General features: G+C 33.2%; 1 protein-coding gene across 1 annotated transcript in view; it reads left to right on the plus strand.

Annotated features, from left to right (window-relative positions):
* Positions 1–2521: 2521 nt before the first annotated feature.
* The window catches only part of LOC124355203 (ubiquitin carboxyl-terminal hydrolase 14), a 36366-nt gene continuing 16944 nt past the window's right edge, over positions 2522–21943 (plus strand). Inside the window, exons 1-6 of the mRNA XM_046806215.1 lie at positions 2522–2734; positions 8664–8842; positions 11249–11356; positions 16329–16443; positions 18624–18796; positions 19799–19890. Of these exons, the coding sequence (XP_046662171.1) occupies positions 2719–2734; positions 8664–8842; positions 11249–11356; positions 16329–16443; positions 18624–18796; positions 19799–19890 (683 nt within the window). The 5' untranslated portion in view covers positions 2522–2718. The remainder of the gene's footprint in view (positions 2735–8663; positions 8843–11248; positions 11357–16328; positions 16444–18623; positions 18797–19798; positions 19891–21943) is intronic.

A 21943-nucleotide genomic window follows, 5' to 3' on the forward strand; every position in this document is an offset into this window, starting at 1 on the left:
ACAGAGAGGTTAGCGTTACTTTGTCGTTCAGGCCGTAAAGTCTTCCGATCTTGGCATCTTGTGTAAAAATCGCATTCCTCAATTTGCTGGCGCTACCAATAGAACGAGTGATATTTTTTATATCTAGTTCTATACGGATGTGCGTAGTTTTATAATTTTCCTTGTAATGTATGGATGCGCCTTCAAATTGAAAATTGTAATGTTTATACACAGAATACAAACAACCTGATGTTAGTACTTACGTTTATAATTAAAGGGATTGTCTTGTAATAAAATAAGAGTATAAATTATGACTTATCTAAATAACAACAAAATCGGTTATCCCAAATACACTCGCAAACCAGCGCGTCAAGGCGTTGGACCGAACAGGGTTCCATCCCAGTCTTGGAGCTGGATGAAAGTAACGGTATCAAATCAGCGAAAAAAAATTTAGTGCAATAAAATAATATACTCGTATTTTTGATTTGACTGATTTTACTAACAAATTATTAATTTTAATTTTGTGAGTGAGATAGAGGGGAGATGTTTTCCTCTCTTGCATTCCTTAAACTAATATGACTGACTGTATTGTGTTAATCATTTATGATTACGATGAAATCATGAATTAAATGTTACGGCGAATGAACATTAATATAGTTATAGATTAAATTGTTCTATTTTTGTCCGATAGAGACTGTATACGATTTTATCGGTATAAACCTTAAACTTATAGAATGAGCGTCGAAATAACGAACTTTTTGAAATTTAGAACGTTTACACCAAAATGTATATTGACGTGACAACGTCTTAAATTAGGTTGCGGCTCGGAGTCACTCATGAAAAAGTGTAACGCCCGGTAACGTTACGATGCCCGTCCAGTGGGTCCGCCGCACGGGATCCGCACGGGATAAAGCAGATAACTGTGGGTCCGCCGCACGGGATAAAGCAGATAACTATGTATATTCGTGAAAATGTGGAGTGCTTAGATTCGTCATTTACAACAACTACAACAATAAAGGTAAATAATTGTACACTGATATTTCATTATCGTAAACTATGATTGATTGATTAATTGTTAGATTGACACAAAAGTTGAGAAACTGAGTTTATAGGTTATGTCATACTATTGACAAATGTTGATAGTGTTAAGTAAATTATTAGTTTAAATCACTCTGCAATCAATAGTAATTCAGTCGATTGAGAAGAAACAGCGCGTATTGCTAGTCAAACATTTAAAATAACAAATTATAACCTCTAACCTGTCATAACAGTGCGACCAAACAAACGAACTAAACCGACCAATCACCACGCGCGGAGTTAGAATTTAACTGTGTTTAGCAAGAATTTCAAATTCCAATTTTAGTAAATGTTTTATTCAACTTTACCATTTACAATAACAAATTTTAATTAATTTCAAATTATGTACAATGTTTTAGTAAACAAAATATATTTCTATAGTTAAAATTTGTGCAATTCTTATTTTCATTCAATTCCTTGTTCCTATTGTGCAATTTAATAATATTCATATCAATAAATATTCTACCGAGAAAAAAGACGTTGTCACGTAAAATCTTCGCCCGTAAAACCGACTTTACAGGCAACCATAAGTTTTTTATTATGAGTCACTAAAACTAAAAATATAAAAAAATATAATTTTATTCAATAGGTAGGTAGCAAATATATTAGGTAATGTATTTTATGACGTATGGAACTTATTGTTTGTATCAAACAATTTACGAGAAGCATGTTACTGGTTTGAAGAAAGAATGCAAGCAGCTAATAGTAAATACATGTAACTGTTTTGTACACACACACGCGCGCGCACAAACAAACACACACACACACACACACACACACACACACACACACACAAATAGCCATCGGAATAACGTTTTGTAGCGGATAAAGTATTTTCCGATATAAATAAAAAATATTACTGAGAAAGTCATTGTTAGTTATGTTAGTAATATATAATTTGTGATCTTCGTAGCGCATTCCTATGATTGCGTAAAGAAAGTCAAGATTAAGATTTATCAAATGGACCCTCAAATTTATGTTATTGTACATTAAGAGAAAAGTTTAATCAAAATGTAACCACACATTTATTTTATTGGGTACTTTTCAAAATATTAATACGTTATTTAAACCTTGAATTTGAACTGACGAAGGGAAATGCAAAGTTTTATCCCTCTTTCGAAAAGTCACGATTTTCATATTTCAGGCAAGCTGGCAAATAAAAATGTAAAACATTTTCCTTCCAATAATGTAGAATTTCTCCGCAAGTTTATTATCAAATTATTGTACTACCTAAATGCATTAATATAATGTGTTATTCAACTTTCCTTCACTTAACGATTTGCACTTAATGAAATTAAATTTCACTGTCATGATAATTGAATATGTATACACAAAGGTACAAAGGTAGAGTGAGTAACTCTCAAGATTAACGGTGTGGTGACTAGCAATTGTGTGTCTTCGTCATTCAAAGCTGAACCAAAAAAAATTAGGGCTTGGCTAGACTGGCTAGAGTGGTATGGAGGGAGCCCGAGCTTAGGGTGATTGACTGAGTAGCGGTGATGTGCTGACGGAGAATGACCGTTGTTGATTGGAAGTGATAAAGTGAATAATGTACTAATTATTTTAGCGACTAACAGCATATTAATTTATTTCAAGTTTCTAGAACATTAAAACTTATTATTCTAATTAGATTTGTTGTTGCCATTGAAAGCTGTTCGGAAAATGCCTACTTTTGTAGGTAGGTAAAACATACTTATAAGTGATGCAGCATTATTGAAAACATAACCTTAAATACTCATGCTAGAAAGTGTATTATATATGAGGATTTTTGTCCTTATATTCAGGGTTATATTTAGGAACACTATTAGGTTCTTCAAAATATAGTTATGTATACTAATGTTTTCATTTCTACAAGATTTAATATTAATGAAATTCATTAAACTTCTATAGAAAGCCATGTCCCATGTCATGGTTTAGTGTGAAATCCCCCTCTCCCCTTGATATCTTAAATTGCAATCTAGTGTGAAGGAATTAATTCCAACCTAATCCTCTAATGAACTAGTTCTAAGGTAATTCAACAACTGGGCGTTCAAAAACTGATAATCTTTTGGAAATCTTTTCATCACATCAAGGGATACAAAACATGTAGCCAAAAATGTTTAGGGCTGTCCCCCAACACTTGAATGGAATCAAATATCGATTAGAACTATATAAATGCTGTCAGACATGTTTACCCTGTAAAGTGACTAAGTACTATGCTGCTCAAACTTACCATAAATAAAGTTGTATTATTTTCTATAATCTAAAATGTGAATATTTCTTTTACAAATATAGCTCCACTATAGTACAATCTTAAATGTCTATAAAGTAACTCAGTTCGACATTATTATTCCTAATTAATTAACCCTCCATCTGTTAGATGACTAGTAACTAGTCGCTATAAAATGTTTCTCCAGTGTTGAACGACTAGTCACTAGTAGTGATGGGAAAATCGAATACAGTGAATTCGAATCACCCCTGTATTTTAGTATGTGAGTAATGCTCAGCTGAGCATTGCTAACAGACAGGTCTAGACCTGTCTTATTTCTTTCCCGCAATCTGTTGTTCCTTGGTTATTTCACTTGTTTGCCACGAATTCACCCCTGTAATCGAATATGTATTAAAATACTTTTGCTTTTTGTGCCTTTGGCTTTTTGTGCCTTGTATAAACAAGTCATACCCATGATATATGAACTTCAGAAGAAATATCTTTGTTTACCTGCTACTTCAGTTCCGTCTGAAACACTATTTTCCACAGCAGGTCTTGTCACTAATGACCGTAAAAATAGACTGAAGCCAGAAAACCTCAATAATATTATGTTTTTACACAACAATATGAAATAAACATTCATATTTGTCTTTATTGCTTACAACTGTAACTCTTAAATAATATGTATTCTTTATATTTATAATTATTATAAATTTTTTAAAGTATTAAAATTAGTAATTATTTTTTCAAATTATGAATCTCCCCTAAATTATTCTTTTCAAAGTTTCCATATATGTATTCGTTTTGAACCTCATATGAATACGAATACAGCTCTTGAATATTTTATTTGAATAGGTACTAATTGTCAGAATAAACGAATACTCCAGGATTGAATTCAATTCTTCCAGAGAAATTGTATTCATTTCAAAAGTATTCAAATTCATTTTGATGTATTCGAATATGTGAATACTCTGACTGTATTCAAATACTATTCGATTCTGTATTTGATTCTCCCATCACTAGTCACTAGTTGATTTTGCAGTCATATATTTAATCAAACCTTTCCTATCGAAAATAAAACTTAAGTAGGACAAATAGTATACCAAATTAATCGAGATGGTTCACAGATTAAATTGATATATAGCTTATTGAATAATAATGCGTAATAAGTATGCACCGAAATTATAAATTTTCAATACAAAGGTTGTTTTGCCGTGTCTGGTCGCCCACTTTGAGAGAACGTGAAGGTACAGGACTTTTCCGTATGCTTTTGCTGCGGGAAAATTGTCTTCAAATTTCTTTCTCAACAAGATCATCAGCTTCAAACATCTGTTCGTGGATATATGTTGTGAAGAAAGACCTTCAACCAACCATTGTTTGCGACATTTCTGTAATGTTAGACGACTAGTCACTAGTATTTTGTTATTTCTCTTAATATTATTAGAGTTGTGTTAATATCAAACGACATTAAACTTTTTCTTGTGATTTGGCATCAAGTGGTATAGATATTTTCAAGGAATAAAGTAAATTATAAGTGTTTATTTTGTGACCATAATTGATAATTTCGAGATGACTATAGCTGCCATATTGATGCACCGGCATTACTCATTGTGTACTCTAAACTTTTATTTGTGAATTCTATGCTGCTTGTATGTATAAACTATACTATGAACAATGGTTTATTTGTGATTAATTTATTGTACAATAATTCAGTGACATTCACAGATCTGTAGGCTAAATTGTGATGTAAACTATATTACCACCCGATCTAATCTCGGTATTAGGATGGTGCTGATTACTAAAATGACGTTACTAAGTTGCAAGTAAACTGAAACTAAATCTACATGTGTACAAGCTCTCACGTGATCTGACCTTGAATTTGGTTATTATCTCGAGGGATTTTTTTTCACCAGAAGTGATCTGACGTCGGAGAAGTTGGGCGATCTGGCACGTGAACTGAGGTCAGGAAAGTGCCGATCTAAAATGCCCCTGGTCATTAGTGCGGGCTTTGGTGATGAACCCTGTACTTCTGGAAAACAAACCTCGAGATAGTACCTAAATTCAAGATCATGTGAATGCTTGTAAAAGTTATCTTTAACTTTGGTACTACTAGTAACATCTTTATGGTGACCTAATCTAAACCTACTTATATTGCGTAATAACGTTCTACAGCGTAATATTTTCTAGCCTCATTGCTGGCACAAAATTGCCTAGGCTGTTACCACTTACCTAATACCAGAATGTCGTTATGAGAATGCGAAATCATTCAGCCCAGCATTATCCTGGAAATACTTACCATTGATTAACCTGTTACAGATACTAATACTACCCATCTGTAATGGACATAAGTACAATGGTGGATTACATGTTTTATTTGTGTCAAGATAGTTTTTTATTCCTCATAAAATTATTGCTTTTTAAGATATAAAAACAGCCAAACTATATTGTAATTTGAAATACCTATAACGTAATTTGGTTTAATTAGTTATATTGAGGATTCTTCACTCATGAATATCGAAATTTCGATGTTGGTCGCTTATTATACTGCAGCCATGCTTAGTTAACTTTCTGTCTGTCTGTATGTTTTTTAGATTTTATTTGTTAGGTAAATGTTTACCTTAGCTACTTCACAACATTTAGTGTTTTCTTCAAAATGCTTCAAATAGAACTTTAATAAACAATAAAAAAAAACTATTAATTTCAGAAAGAATGAAAACCTTTTAGTTTGTAAAAGGAACATACATAATCATAGTAGAACATACTAACAGTAATGACTCCGGCCATCAATGGCTACAAACTTAAAACACCTATCAAGACAGTAAAGATCAGTAAAATATAAAATTTCACATGCTTGAGAAAGTGTGTGAGGTTTAAAAGATTTCAATAGGGTTGATGGTATGAATACTACTCCTAGAAAATGTAGTAAAATTATTACATTATCTCTGCATACAAATATGTCACAAAGAACAATTGCTCAAGAAGTGAGATAGGTGTAGTTACTTTTATAGAATTTTAAAGTCATTTAACAGTACTGGCTCTTTTCCACTCAAAAGAAAAGGAATGTGTGGGCGTAAAAAAAGAAAAACCACATCTTAACACGTTCGCTGCGGGCGGTAACTATGGTTACCACAGAGCCTTTGTTCTGAAATGAGGTGCAGTGGTTGTTCAGTGTGCGGCCAGCACTCGAGCTATCACAAGCAGTATTTCTCGCTCCTCGGGAGGTACTTTTCCCCCATTTTTGTGCACTTCGTTTTCACATCAGACTTTTTCATTATTTTTAATGATCTTTTTAAAGTTTTTATAGTAGTAAGTGATTGTGTAATACAATGTATTATCCCCTGGGACCAAGTGGTGTACAACAACCACGTTCTAGGCGTACAACAGAACCAGTATTGAGTTCAAATGATGAGGATGACTATATGGATGATGTGGAGTACCAAACAGATTCGGAAGTTGAGGATCCTGATTACGAGACCAATCCACCCCAATGGAGCACTCAAAACCGGATTGGAATACATTTTTATAAACTTATGTATTACTTATGTACTTTTATATTTATTGTATAATTTCAAGTAAACATTTAAATATATTTTGTTAAAATTACTCTTTACATATTTGTAAATAATACAGTGGAACCTCGATAAGTCGGATTAATCGGGACCGCGGCCGATCCGGATTGACGAAAGTCCGGGTTAGCCGGAGAATTAGGTAAAAATTAATAAAATATGGTATACTTTTAGATAAACTCCATTATAAATCGTAAAAACGTCAAACATATGCATATTTAATTATTATTAATCCTTACAGTACATTTAGAACTGTTCATTTCCTGTTAAAAAACTCAGTCAGCTTTGGTTGTTCCAATGTCGTCTGCCGCTTGCGTGCTGTGCGATCCCGCAGTCTCTTCAACATAAGCAATTCAGCCGGCGATGTTTCTGCCGGCGATGCTCGAAATATACCATTAGTTCGTTTAGTTTGGTCACTGCATCTCCATGACCTCCGGAACGAGGTAGGAACGGTACTGAGGGGCCAGGCGTGGCGGTAGCGTGGGAGAGGATTTGGGGAAATACGCGTCTGCTATTGTTTCCGAGAATCCGGGACAATACCGCCATTCGGCCGCCGTATGCCATGAGTCACACACTCACTGTCGTAGAGTCCCATCAAATACTGATGCAACATAGATTCACGGATACTATACCACTCATAAATATTACGTTTTTATTATTGAAATGTTTGATTATTTTTTTATTTTTTAATTGAAAATCGGTCCGGGTTAGCCGGACTTCCGGATTAACGGGGGCCGACTTATCGGGGTTGTACTGTAACTAAATTTGAGTGAGTTACCGGAGATTTATATAAACTTTTTCATATTTTTATAAACTTACATTCATTTTCGTTTTCACATTTACGTATAAATAATGTTTATGTTTGTCTAAAACAAATAAAACACAGTTCGCTTAGCTACGATGTATTCATTTGGCATTCACTGCCATAAAAGAGTGTTCCCTAGTGCAAGCGGTGACTAGAGTTAACAGCTGGCAAGGAAGACTGTCCTCAGGAGCTAGCGGTAACCACAGTTATACTGCATTCCCAAAGTGGTAGAGAGTGATAATTTTTGTGACTAATGAGTAATTTTCATATATTTCTATCATATTTCATCCAAAAGTAAGTAAAAATATATTTAAAAAATCTCAACATATACGGATCTCTATATAGGGATTTTGTAGCAGCGAATGTATTAAACCTGCTTAATGTCACATGAACTGCATCTAATTTGATTTGGCTATCAAGAAATTCAATTTATATAAAAAATAATTTAATATGGTAACAGATACAAAGTTTTAGCTAATTAGTGTGTTTCTTCATAAACATTATTGTTCACTGTCAGAAACATGGATAAAAAATAACATGGGTATGTATTGTGAGAAAACTCCTTTTTTCACTAACTTTACCTATTACCATTGTAAATTCAATTAACTGAGCCCCTTATAAAATGCAAAATGGTGTGCTTTGTGTAGTTTTTGACCATTACAAGGTTTGAACACAATTAATTCTCAAAGCTCTGGTGTTATTGAAGGAAATTTACAATCTCAGGCTGGGATGAGTTAATAAAAAAGATAATGAAATAGACCACGTAATTCAATGTTTCATCTAAATCCAAATTAAGATGATTTCTGATAGGATTTTTATGGTTCTTTTAATGGAAATGCAATACTCACAGTAAGACATTTACAATGTTTTATATGTCAAATTGAATGTGTTTTGCTGGGGAAGTATACTTTATGTACACTATATGCCGATTATGTGTAATGTAAGATGAGTATTATATGTATTGAAATTAATTTCAAATATTCTAGTCAACATTTTTGTTATATAACTTGTGTATTGTTTATAATAAAATATATTTTCTCTATTACAGTAAAAGTAAAATGGGGCAAAGAGCTGTTCAAAGATGTGGAAGTCAATACGGATGATGATCCATTGGTGTTCAAAGCCCAGTTGTTTGCCCTGACAGGTGTACAACCAGAGCGACAGAAAGTCATGTTGAAGGGCATGACCCTGAAAGACAATGACTGGGGCAATATGAAGATTGATAATGTAAGTGTCAATAATATTTGAGACTAACAACTAAGGTAGGGACACACTTTCTTAAGTTTGTTCTCCCTTTTATAGATTAGTATTTATAGATTTTGCTATTTTAAATATCTTCTTTGTACTGTATTTTTATAAATCTAAGCCTTTTAACTTTATATAGCCTAATTTAACCCTTTGGACACCAACGCCCAAGGCTGCCGCCCTACCCATCACGCTAGTGCCCGAACCAACTGTACTAGCCAAAACCGCCAGCCCTGTTTTGATGTTTTTGTAATCTATTAATTACGCTTTGATCTGTATTATCCTTAGTTTTTATGTTAATTGAATGTTTAAAAAAAATATTTTGTAGCAAATTATATGCGCTATTGAATAGTGTTAATATAAATAGCATTTATAATGGAACCACATTGTTTATGACATGGTAATGCCTAACCAAAACATTTGTTTACATAAAAATTTCACTTCAGACCAAAATATTAGTAAAAAAAAATATTTTTACTTATCAGTAATATTTTTATTCTATATAGGTATTATATCTAAGACTGCTCACAAAAATTCAGAACTTAAAGTTGAAAAATAGTTTCACAAAAAATACTTTTAGTTATAAATGATATTAGAAAAAATCTGTATAAAAAAAATTATTTACAAATATATATATATATATATATATATTTGTAAATATATATATAATTTCAGTAACATTATCAAAAGCATGTATACAATAATATATATATATATATATATATATATATATATATATATATATAATGTTACTGAAATTATATATATATTTACAAATATATATATATATATATTTGTAAATAATTTTTTTACATATATTTTATATATATATATATTATTGTATACATGCTTTTGATAATGTTACTGAAAAGTAACGAAATATTAAGCATTTCGAGTTGAAGAAACATGTTTTGTTTTCTTTTATACCTATATATATACATTTGTTCCCGTCACTTCTAACATGTGTTTAAGGGAAACATAATGGGTGGACACCTTTTTTGCAATTTGTACAAAAATATCTTGTTTTTCTTCTTTTTTCACCTTGAACTGTACTTAGTCTACTGCACACAGAACAATTTCGTTCCTTGGAATTGGGCAATTTGTCAAGTGGTTCATCACACTGCACGCTGCATTTGAACTGGCGCTTGGTCACCAAGCCACTCAGCTGCAAGTTCATCAATCAGTGCAATTGTAAAATCAAGCCTTGATGGAGGATTGTCCGTATTGTTTTTATATAAGATATATAAGTTTAAAATCATCTGTCCAAAAATGTGAAACGTCACCTTTAGCTAGTATTTGAGTGTACGATGCTCATTGAAATAATAGTACAGCATCTGGTATGAAGTGTCTACGCCGCCCATAAAGGAATTGTGTTTACGTATGATAGATGGCTTACTAGTAATAAACACTTTATTTCCTTTTTTCTTTTCATCATCAGCTTCACTTTCACTTGCTTCAGATAACGAACTGTTACACATATTATTTACCTCACTATCACTAAGAAACTCATCCTCTACAATGATATTTTGAATTGTGTTGTCTCTCAACGGTGAACGAATCATTTCACACAGTTTAAAAATTTTTAAAAGTCTAAGAATATCAGAGAACAGATTGAAGCGATCACAGAGAGACAGGCAGGTACACGGATTGATACTAGCGCATTTCGTGGGCGAAACAGGCTACTATAAACAAACAGCTGTGTCAAGGTCATTAGTACTACCAACTTCAAAAGTGATTACAGATAGTCTTATTTACTTCTAAAATAGTCCTAAACAGTTTAAACAAACTTTTCAAGTTCATAAATAACTTTTAAAAGATGTTTTTCCTGAACAGCTGATCATTTGGACGTTGGCTGTTTTCGCCCGGACCTCGGCGGTCCAATCGATCGAATGTTGGCGTTTTTCGACTAGACTTTGACGGTCTGATCAATCGGATGTTGGCGTCCAAAGGGTTAAAGTGGTTTTCAGAGTATTTTCAAACAATATTTGAGAAACCTTTACGATCTTGGGCAGTATTCAGCTAACAGAAGCCAACAAAATTAAACCTATTTAAAAAGAGTATATTAATTCGCATAAAATTATGAAACAGTAATAAACCTTTAATAAATTGTATTGCACCAAGTACAACTATTACCAAAGAAGACAATGAAGTAAGGATGTAGTTATTTTACCTTCATGTAAGTTCCTAATGTTTAGATGGAAGCTGCCGCAAGCTTTGAGTTATTTCTAGGAAGTGTGGTTTATTGTTGCATACAACATTTAGAATATAAGTTCAGTTTTTTCTAGCATATGTTTTAACAAATCCCTCATTCTAAAATTTTTTGGGTAAATGTTTACCCGAATGTTATATATCTCTGGTTTAGTACAAATGTTGGTGCTGTATTGACAGGGAGCCATGATCCTGATGATGGGCAGTAAAGAGGAGGATGTGCCAACTGAGCCAATTGTCAAGCCTGTGTTTGTGGAGGACATGAATGAAGCAGAACTTGCAACTGCGGTAGGTATTTTAATATGTTCAGTAACTTAGAGGAGTAAGTATACGGTAAATTAATTGTTTTATATGTTTGGTGAATATACAATATGGAGTAAATCTCCACTAATTAATTTAGGTTATCCAAATACACATCACATCGATACAACCACAGTATAAACATATGTAACACATTTTCAAAATTATTCTGTTTATTTATTTATCTGTTTATATTTTATTCTGCAACCAGAAGATGCGATAAGCAAATTATAGTACAGTATTTCAGCATTTATATGTTGGCTTTTTTTCTACATGTGTTCATCTACGAGGCACGTCCAGAAAGTAAGTGTACTTAATTTATGTAGGGTTAAAAAAATGTATTAAAACAAAAACATACTTGGTTACACTTGTACATGTGTTAGTTATTTTTCGACATAGTCACCATCTCTCTCGATGCAAGTGGTTAGCCACGGGATCAATATTTTGATGCCTGCCTCGAAGAAGTCTCCCTCCAGCTCTTTCGCCCACTTCTCCACCTCCTCTTTCACCTTCCTCGTCCGTTGAAAACTCATTTCTGCTCATATGCACCTTCAGGGAAGTGAAGAGATGGAAATCTGAAGCGGCCAGGTCAAGGGAGGGAATACGGGGGGGGGGGTGGTTCAAAACGTCTCATCCAAAAGAGTTCAGGAGTTGCTTCGTGGCATTGGCCGTGTGAGGTCTGGATTGTCGTGCAGCAGACAGACTTCCTTCGTCAGCATGCCCCTTTTATTATGAATCGCCCTTTTAAATTTTGTTAGCGTCTCACAGTATCTTGCCGCATTGATATCTCCCCGTGAGGCAGATATTCAATCAAAATTATGCCTTTATGGTCCCAAAACACGGATGCCATGATTTTTTTGGGTGAAATTGTGGTTGTGAATTTCTTGGCGGAGGGTGACAAGGTGTGATGCCATTGCTGGGACTGCCTCTTAGTTTTAGGCGTGTAGTAGGCAACCCAAGTTTTGTCTTCAGTAACAATAGAGTAGAGAAAATCATCACCTTCGAGTTGGTAGCGCTCCAAAAACTCTTTGAAGCTCTGCACTCGATTCAACTTGTGCTGTTTTGTCAGCTGTTTTGGGACCCACTTCACAGACAATTTCCGATATCCGAGATTTTCTGTGATTGTTTTGTGTATGAAAGATCTGGAGATTTGTGGAAACATCACAGAAAGTTCATCTAATGTCAATCTGCAATCGTCGCAGACCGCAATCCCGATTTTTTTCCATAAGTTCATCAGTCACAATTGAAGGTGTTCCTTTCCTCTGATCGTCATGCACGTAAGTATGGCCATTTTTAAACTCGCGTACACCACTTGTACACACTTGTACGATTCATAGCTCAATTTCCATAAACAGTTTTCACCTCATTATATAAATTTCAAGCAGAGCTTTTCCCTTCACAACGAGGTAGCGAATGACGGCACGAATTTCGCACTTGGAGGGAGATACCATTGACATTTTTCGCGAGAGATGCTACTGCGTCAAGAGTTTTCAACACACTAACCTCGGTTTGGTCTCGTTTTGAAGGGTAGGGGTCAGGCTACGCGACAGTGTTGCCAACATGTAGAAAAAGTATTCCCTACAGCTGTGAGAATACCAGTACACTTACTTTCTGGACGTGCCTTGTAATGACATTCAATTAACTATTCAAGTATGTCTGTTGACATTTGGTTTCGTCCGATTTTTGTTATATGCTTTTTACTTCCTTTAATATATACACCGATAAATAAAAGGGTTGAATTTAAAAGACACTTTGAATTGCACATGGTAAAATTAGTAAAATGATATTGTAAAATGTTACATTTCTTTCCACTTGTACACAACTTGGGCTCTACCAAAAGGCCTCACTGTGAAATTTCCTGTTTCTGGTTTACCAGTTTTCATGCACTAAACTATTAACAGTTTGGCAGTTAACACTAGCACAGTTCTTATAAATACAGTGTCTCATGTTTACAGAAGACAATTTTCATTCTATTTCCATCAAGCTTACAGATTTCAACAATCTTTTTATGTTTTACGTTTTTGTGCACGCTACCATTTTATTCATGAAACCAGACAAAATGCTATGAATTTAATTTCTACAAAATGAAAAATTCATTTCAACGTTCACTTAAATTAAAGAACGTTTCTCAATATAAAAAAAGAAATGAAAAATGCCTTTATTATAGAGACGGAGTTAGGGTTGTCAAGCCCTCTCTATTACTCAACCTCAAAGTAAATCATCTTAAATAAATGATCTTTTAATGGGTATATTAGACTTGAAGATCGTCCATCGTTGATTGTCAAAGTTGAGTAATGTTCTACTGATGAGTAGCAAGTTCCAATATATTTGTTATTGTTTGGTTTTATCAAATTTTTGTGAAATATTAGTTCTCCTCTTTAATTTCTTTGGTTTTATTTTGGTTTTTTTTTTTAGACTACACTCATGTTTTCTGGTTTTTTTCATGTTGAGGATCAGATTGTTGTGATACGGGTCAGTACTTCTGTTCCTTATTGTTGTATCTCAATGGATTTTTTCAGAAGGAGTCTGCCAATAGATTTAGTTCAGTGTTTGTCCTTTCAGTAATTTATGCCAATTTTTAAATGCTCTGAAATGTAATTTGAATTGGAATGTTTGGCATGGTTAAAGATTTAATTTTCAAGGTTTTTGTTAATAAACAAATTTTTTTTATCAGTGAATTTATTATTATCAATATATCCAATTTTATCATTAGTGGTTTCAAGTTTTCGATTGGTAGATTCAATTTTTTGCAATATTGTGTGATTAGTAAATACAAATTTTTCATTCACGAAATGGCTGGTTGATAGAATTGAATGTTTAATTGTATTAAACTATGTGAGTATCATGTGAATTCAATCAGATTGAGCGGTTGTAGATGAAGTAGGATCAGTGACAATAGGGCAAGTGTCAATGTAACTATGGACAGACAGTTCCGAGTACAGCTGTGGTGGCAATGACGTTACTATGAGCACGAGTAGAGGAGGCTGGATTTCATCATCTCTTTGCAAAACAACTGTTAAGGCCCGTTCACACGAGGCTGATTTGCCAGCTGCTGATATCAGCTACTATCACCAGCGCTATGAATCAGCGTGGAAATGCCATTCACACTTAGCTGGTTATTAGCGCTAGTGTGGGCCATTTGAGACGGTGTCTGCAATAATTAAAACGTGAGGGATAAAGCGAAATATGCTGAGGAAAGTGTTAAGGATGGGAGTGAAGGAACTATGTGAGCGCGAGTTAAAAAAAGACGTACTTTGTGGATTAGAAAGTGGATAAATAGGCGTGAAGAACTTGGGGCTTCTAACACACTGTTAAGAGAACTAGCAGAAGAGGATGTCACTGAATAGTTTATGCGAATGACAAGTTTAAAATTTGAAGAGCTTTTGGAATTAGTCATGCCGTTCATAACAAAAAGAATCTTCTGAATTGGCCGTCCAATGGTTTATGTGTTGGTGATGATGCCTTTTCCCTTCGTCACAATCTAACACCTTTTAGCCAAAGAAATTTAGAGTTGAATGAAAGGATATTCAATTACAGACTGTCAAGAGCAAGAAGGGTTTCTGAAAACGCTTTTGGAATATTAGTGTCTAGATTTAGGGTTTTTACTACATCGATAGGAATATCAGTGACACATACAGACATTTTGGTAAAAGCTGCATGCGCTCTGCACAATTGGCATAGAAGTACCGCTGGAAGGACATACTTTCCTCCGTCTGCTGTGGATGTTGAAGATTGCAAACAAATTACCATATAAATAATAAAATGTGAGCACTTACCAAATTTGATGATGAGTCTCTTCCCATCATAACGGCCCTCCAAAAATATCTGCAACTGAGATCCAACCAAGTTTTGGTTTGTAAATATCGTCAGCACCAGCACCTCTTTTTAATGATTTTTTTTTACTTTATTTAACTCCACTCTGTACGAGTCTTTTAAAGACTTAATTTTAATTTTAAGCTGGTCTTTATTGATATGACCAAAACCTTCGGATTCAAGGTGGGAACCTAACTTCTTCAACGTTCCTGACGTCTCTTTTATTGTAATTTTCATCTGATGGGTCCCACAAACAAGAGTAGTTTTTAAAAATGTTCAAAAACTTAATAACAGAATCAACATTCCACTTAAGCTCGGACATTTTGCGAGTTAATACGTACAACTGAAAGTAAAGTAAAGTAGTAGCAGTTACTTTAGCGAAATATACCACACCAGCTAAGAGCAACAATCACATTTTTTTCGTTCAGACGACGCTGGTGATTAGCTGATTTACCAGCGCTTGTGGTCACGTGACCTAATCCCCCCTCATTCGCGCTGGTAATATTAAACATGTTTAAAGCTGCCAGCGCGCGAATAAATACCAGCATGCTGGTTGACTTTGACGCTGGTGGAGCATTCACATGGCGCTGATTTATTAGCGCTGGCAAATCAGCAGCGAATATCAGCCTCGTGTGAACGGGCCTTTAAGGAAGGAGATGGTTTGTCAGTGAAGCAGATCAAAGCTACACATACCTACACGAATTACGGACATTTCCATTATTCATTAAACCTTCACCATAAACTTCTACATGTTTAACCCACACTACCAACACAGTAAAGTAATGGTACGTGTTTGGTATATATGAACAGTAATTGTGACATAATAGAAGGATATGCCAAGAGTGACTAACCTTGGAACAAAAGTCACATGACAGTTTGCATCGACTCCATGCTAAATTAGTTCTTATTTTAAAAATGATTTCCATATATATACACGTTGAAAATAAGTAGAGATTAAATACTAATACATGAATATACTAAAGCTTAATGTAAAAAATTTCTGACTTATTGATTAATTCAGTCAACTTGAAAGTAGTCCTCAACGTACTGAGATTGTTATTTAGTTATATTGCATTTGTAAACTAACCGTGGCAGAATTCATGTCACAAATTCCATTGTAGCAAATATAAATTTATGAACATTACAGATGGACCTGCCAGCTGGTCTGGCCAACTTAGGCAACACTTGCTACATGAACGCCACAGTCCAGTGTCTCAAAACTGTGCCAGAACTGAGAGAGGCTCTGGCCAAGTACGAAGGGGGTGAGTAATCAGGCTTTGCTGTAAAATCTATATAAGAATTATGTACGTGTAAGTTTTGGGATTGGAATCAAATTAATAATTTATCTGCAGGCGCAAAGTTAGGACATGGTTCTCTTTTACACTTCATTGTTTAATATTACAGAAATTAGTAAAAATTACTTGTTTGTTAAGTGTTGTGTATTATAGTAACTATTGATTGTGGAAAGCTATACCACAAGTGATTTGATTGAACTATGAACTGTCCTCAGAAATTGTATTAATGAAGTGAAGATTGTAACTATCTCATATTCTTAGGAAATATTGTTAATCTACAAAATCTATAAATATTCCGATATTATTTTGAAACTTGTGAATGCTTGCAAAGTTTATTTTTTATATTTTGTTGCTATTTGTATTAATACAATTATTGCATTGTGTAGGAAATATAAGTTTCAATCTTCTTACAGATGAATCAATTCTTAATTAATTGATGTTGTGATTATGTTAAAATGCCCATCACACAAAACAGACTCACGTACATGTTTATTTTATAATTTATTGATATATTTGACTTGATATAAAACAAGAATTGACAGTTTTACTGAATTGATCCCTTATTGTGAATTAGGATTTAATCTATAATAAAGGTGCCACAAGACTGGCTGGCTATGACGAGGAAGGGAGAGAGATAAGGATTACAAACTAGATGTTGATATAGTAGGAATGGTGAAACACCCAATAATTGTTTTTGTGTATGTTTAATTGTTAGACGTCTATCTTGCTGCATAAGTGAAAATTATGTTGAGACTGCATATTTTGGCTATTTTCAGTCAATTGTGAGATATGGATTAATACTGTGGGGAAATAGTGCTAGAGTTCAGGAAATATTGGTGCTTCAAAAGAATGCTGTTGAAATTGTTGGTAAGGCTGAATATCTCGATCATTGTAAACCTGTTTTCATTAACCGTGGAATTCTTAAAATAGTTCATTTATATTATATTTGTTTGCTTTGTCTGTTTACATTTTAAATAGTGAGCACTTAATAAACCATACACAAACACATAATTACAACACAAGCAACAGAAATAACATTTTAATTGATTACTGTTGTCTGAGTAAATCTTTGAATAGTCATGTTGTGCTTGGCTTAACAAAAAGTGCATAACAAATTGAAACATATGATTGAAAAATACTCTCTTAACACATTCGAGTCTACGCTCGAGCCAGACTCGAGCGCCGTTGTTTAATCACCCGGCCGGCGCTCGAGCGTGACTCGAGCACAGCTTTGCCGATTGATATACGGAGTTGCCCGAGTGATATTCGAGTGCCGTCTGCTGCATTAAAAAGCCAGCTTTGTTGGTTAGTTCAGAACAATTCCGCTAGGCGCTACTACGTCATACCCGCTTGAGGCTTTTGTTTATCGACTGACGTGGCCTGGCGCGTCGTCAGTCTGTCTACGACAACAATAATTTTTTTAGCATTTGGAATTTTTTTGGCAAATAAAATAATTATTTGTAAATATGTATATAGTAAATGCCTTTAAAAAAAATTGAAATTACTTATATTATTTATTTAAAAGTTAATTTTCAAGTAATACAAGACATGTGGGAGTTTTTATTTTTCTTCAAAAAATGTAAGTTTTGAAATTTTTTTTTAAAATTTATTACATTTTATAGGAATAAAGTTTTACATAGTATCAATTTAAAGAGGAAAGATAGAACTTTCAAGAAAATATAATATCATATACATAATATTTAACAGTTTTCTAAAGAAAAAATCTGAAAACCCAATAATTTGTGCAGACCAGGCTATTAAAACAGCAAATAGCGAGCCAGACTCCAATGTGTTAAAATGTATAAAAATAAACTTTAGGAATGGCTGTTACAAAACCCTTTCTATAATATTGATGAGTTTTTTTCTATTAACAAAATAGACTTTTAATGATTGTTTCAAGATAAACTCATGATATAATCAGTGTTGTACTCAACTGACAATTAATGCCTTATATTATTATATACGTAATATTGTTGTATTATACTTATTCAATATTATTTAGAGACAATACTATTTAGTCTATAGCTGAATTAGACTTTGTTAATGCATGTAAAATGTTTTACAACAAATAAACGAATTTTTTGTAAACGAAATGTATGATTTGTGGAAGAAGTTTGTGTTAGTACCTTGTATTTTTGTACTTACAGTGGTGATGGGCAGCAGTACCCAGCCAGCTCAAAGTATTACGGGAGCCCTGCGAGACCTGTACGTGGCCATGGACAAGGGCCCCTCCATTGCACCTCTGATACTGCTGCAAGTCATGCACATGGCATTCCCTCGCTTTGCAGAGAAGGCAGACAATGGTAACTTCATGCAGCAGGTCAGTTGAGATAAATCTAAAGAATAACCAATGTAGAAATTTTGTTGATAGAGAGGTCATAAAGTCTGAATTTTAAGAAAATTGAAATTTGATTGAGGAGGGTATTACACGATTGTATAGATATTCAACGTTGTTCATCATAAAACATGAACTATGTAGTTCTCAGTTATTAATAATATTTAGTTAATGTATATACAGAAATCAAGTGAAATTCAGAATCAAGACCAAAATTTAATATTTGTTTCGGAATCAGAAGCAAATTTTGTTTTATATCAGTCATATAACTGTATAGCTATGTAAAAGTTATAGCCACCACGTATAAAAATGGTGATACAATATTTTTGAATTAGTCTGTACCTTATTTCTTAGTAAAAAATTGTACCGAATTCAGAATTGAGTTATTTAGTACCCAATTATTATTGAAAACCAAGTCTACCATACAAAACATTATTTTTAGCTAAAATAATAAATTAGTGCTAATAATCAAGTTTGTTGAAGGAAACTTAGAGAATTAGATACTAATCTTTTGTCTGTGTAACTTTTGTCTTGATGTATATTCAAAAGGTTAATTTCATTTTCTGTGTTTCATGTATTGTTCTCAGGATTTTTATTAATTTTTATATTTATTGAGCAACCACTGTTATCCCACGTCGCGGATCACTTGCTCCTTAATTGGGAGTTATCGTAGTTTTATTTTCTGCCAATGAATTTTAACCGAGTGTTAGTTTTCAGTTCTAATATGCATATGATGGTATAAGTCAGTTATGAATATTGACATATTATATGCATAACCGTTATTGCATTGACGGTTAATGTCCATAATTCTCTTATCCTTTTATAATAATCTGTTGTCAATAGTGAACTGTAACAAGTAATTGCAAGTGTTATGTTTAAACAGTTAAACACTATTATTAATCATGATAAAAATTTTGTTTAACTAATATAAATATATAATTTATAATATTTAGTAGCCTGTAAATTTAAAGTTGGAATGAATTGCAGGATGCCAATGAGTGTTGGATGGAGATGATACGAATGCTACAGCAGAAACTCCCAGCTAAGAAAATTGACGAAACAACAGCTGCTTCATTTGGGTACCATCATACATATTAACTATTTCACTACTCATTGCACTTTTACTACACGCTTAATTTTCCTAGTGATGAATCTTACCATTTCTATTGGAAATATTTTTTAACTATAAAAATTATGTTCATACTGTTTTAAATACTGAAATAAATGCAAAACTAGAACTAAATGATAAATACTGTACTGATTTTATTGAATTTCTGCTTCAATAACTTAGGTTGTAAGCTCCTTTTTTGCTGACAATCTTTTTTGAGATCGAAAGGAAGTTTTATAATCATATTTTTATCTTAATTAACCCTAGTAGTGACAGTCATTTCACTTGTTAATGGCAGGCCGTTTTTGTGTGTTGTGTAAGGTATCTTTCTTTTTATTAAAAAAAAATACATATATAGCAGCAATTATGGTGTATTATACATTGTTTTCTTTTTCAGAAAAGAGTTGAGAATAACATTCTGTTCAGATAGCTTTCATTTTATAATGGGTGTATTTTTTTGTATTAATAATTTACCTAAATTTTAAAATTTTGTTACATTAATTGCGTGGGTCTAGTGGTTTGAAAATATTTTTATTCCTAGAACTTAAAACTTCAAGTTAGCCAAAAGTTGTCAAATATTATGTGGTTTTTGAAAATATATAAGTTTTTAGAAATATATACAAAGAAACTAAAAATATGTGTGAAAATTTGAAAACGTGCCTAAAACCCAACTGAATAAAACAGCAACTATCGATTTTGAAATTTAGTAACCAAATACGTAATTGTTTTGAGCCATAGTAAAAAGAAACTTATTAAAAAGAAAGAATAGAGTAACAAAATTATATTTACAGTGATAAAATAAATGAATAATTAGTTAATATTTTGTAATGGTTTTATTTCTGACTTCAGCTAAAACAAAACTACGATATGCATCTCAATTTAGTAAACAAATATTTGACTGTTAGTATTATTTACTAAAACTACTCACATAAGAACATTACATGTTTTATGCAATAATCAATAAATATTTACAATTAACAAGCGTAATAAATGAACAAAATAACCAATACAGTCAACAAATGTGCCGGGCTATAGCAACAGAGTTGAAAATAAATTACACTTTAAAAACAGCTGATTGCGTCATCCGTCCACTCGATACAACTATTGATAAAACTGTCTGTAGACAGGTCGGATTTTGATGTTTGCAGTGGTGCCCGAATCAACATGATTCGGGCACCACTGCAAACAACGTCTAATCGACGAATAACGACTAATCGTTGATTTCCAACCACCGCTGGACTGTCACCAACGATTAGTCGTCGATTGCCAATACTAGGGTTAATTGAACAGATATTGTTAATCTAAGGCATATCAATAGACAAACAGCCCATGTGGTGCATGGGTCTGAGGCATATCAAGGACAGCTGATATGGTTATCTGTACACTATTCAGACAAATGTACCTTATGTAATGCAACTTGTACCTTGATTCTAGCGTCTGGCTGAGTCCTACCCTCTAGCCTTATCTTCTTTATGCAAATAAATGATTATTAATTATTGTTAACCAAACAACTGACAATCAACAGGGTTCCTGTTATTTATTTTGTGTCTCAACCAGCAATCAACCGAACACCTGGATTGATTTATGTACCATTGGAAACAGGAGGAAACGCTGAATATCATAATGCTCTATTTCTCACTGTCAATTGTGATGTTACAGAAATATGATTCAAAGGGTAGTTGAATCGAAATGGTCAGTCCCATTGGTACCATTTTAGCTCGAGCGAATTTTCTTGTTTTGGTTACAGATTATTCATGAAGGTGAAATATCATTAAATAATGATTATCATAATATGTTGAAATGAGTGAAGTGATTACCAAATAATGTGTTGTGATGTGTTTTGTGCAATAATAAGGTTTAGATAAATATTTTTTTTGTTGTGGTTTTGTGCACTAGTCAGCTACATGTAGGCTAGACCCAGCATTAGTACATTTTAGGCATTTGCTGTATATTTTTAGCAATAAATAAGTAAAATAATCATAAAAAATCTATTTATTTATAGTCTACTAATAATATCAGATATC

This window comes from Homalodisca vitripennis, chromosome 2 (genome assembly GCF_021130785.1).
Source record: "Homalodisca vitripennis isolate AUS2020 chromosome 2, UT_GWSS_2.1, whole genome shotgun sequence".
NCBI classification, from domain to species: domain Eukaryota; kingdom Metazoa; phylum Arthropoda; class Insecta; order Hemiptera; family Cicadellidae; genus Homalodisca; species Homalodisca vitripennis.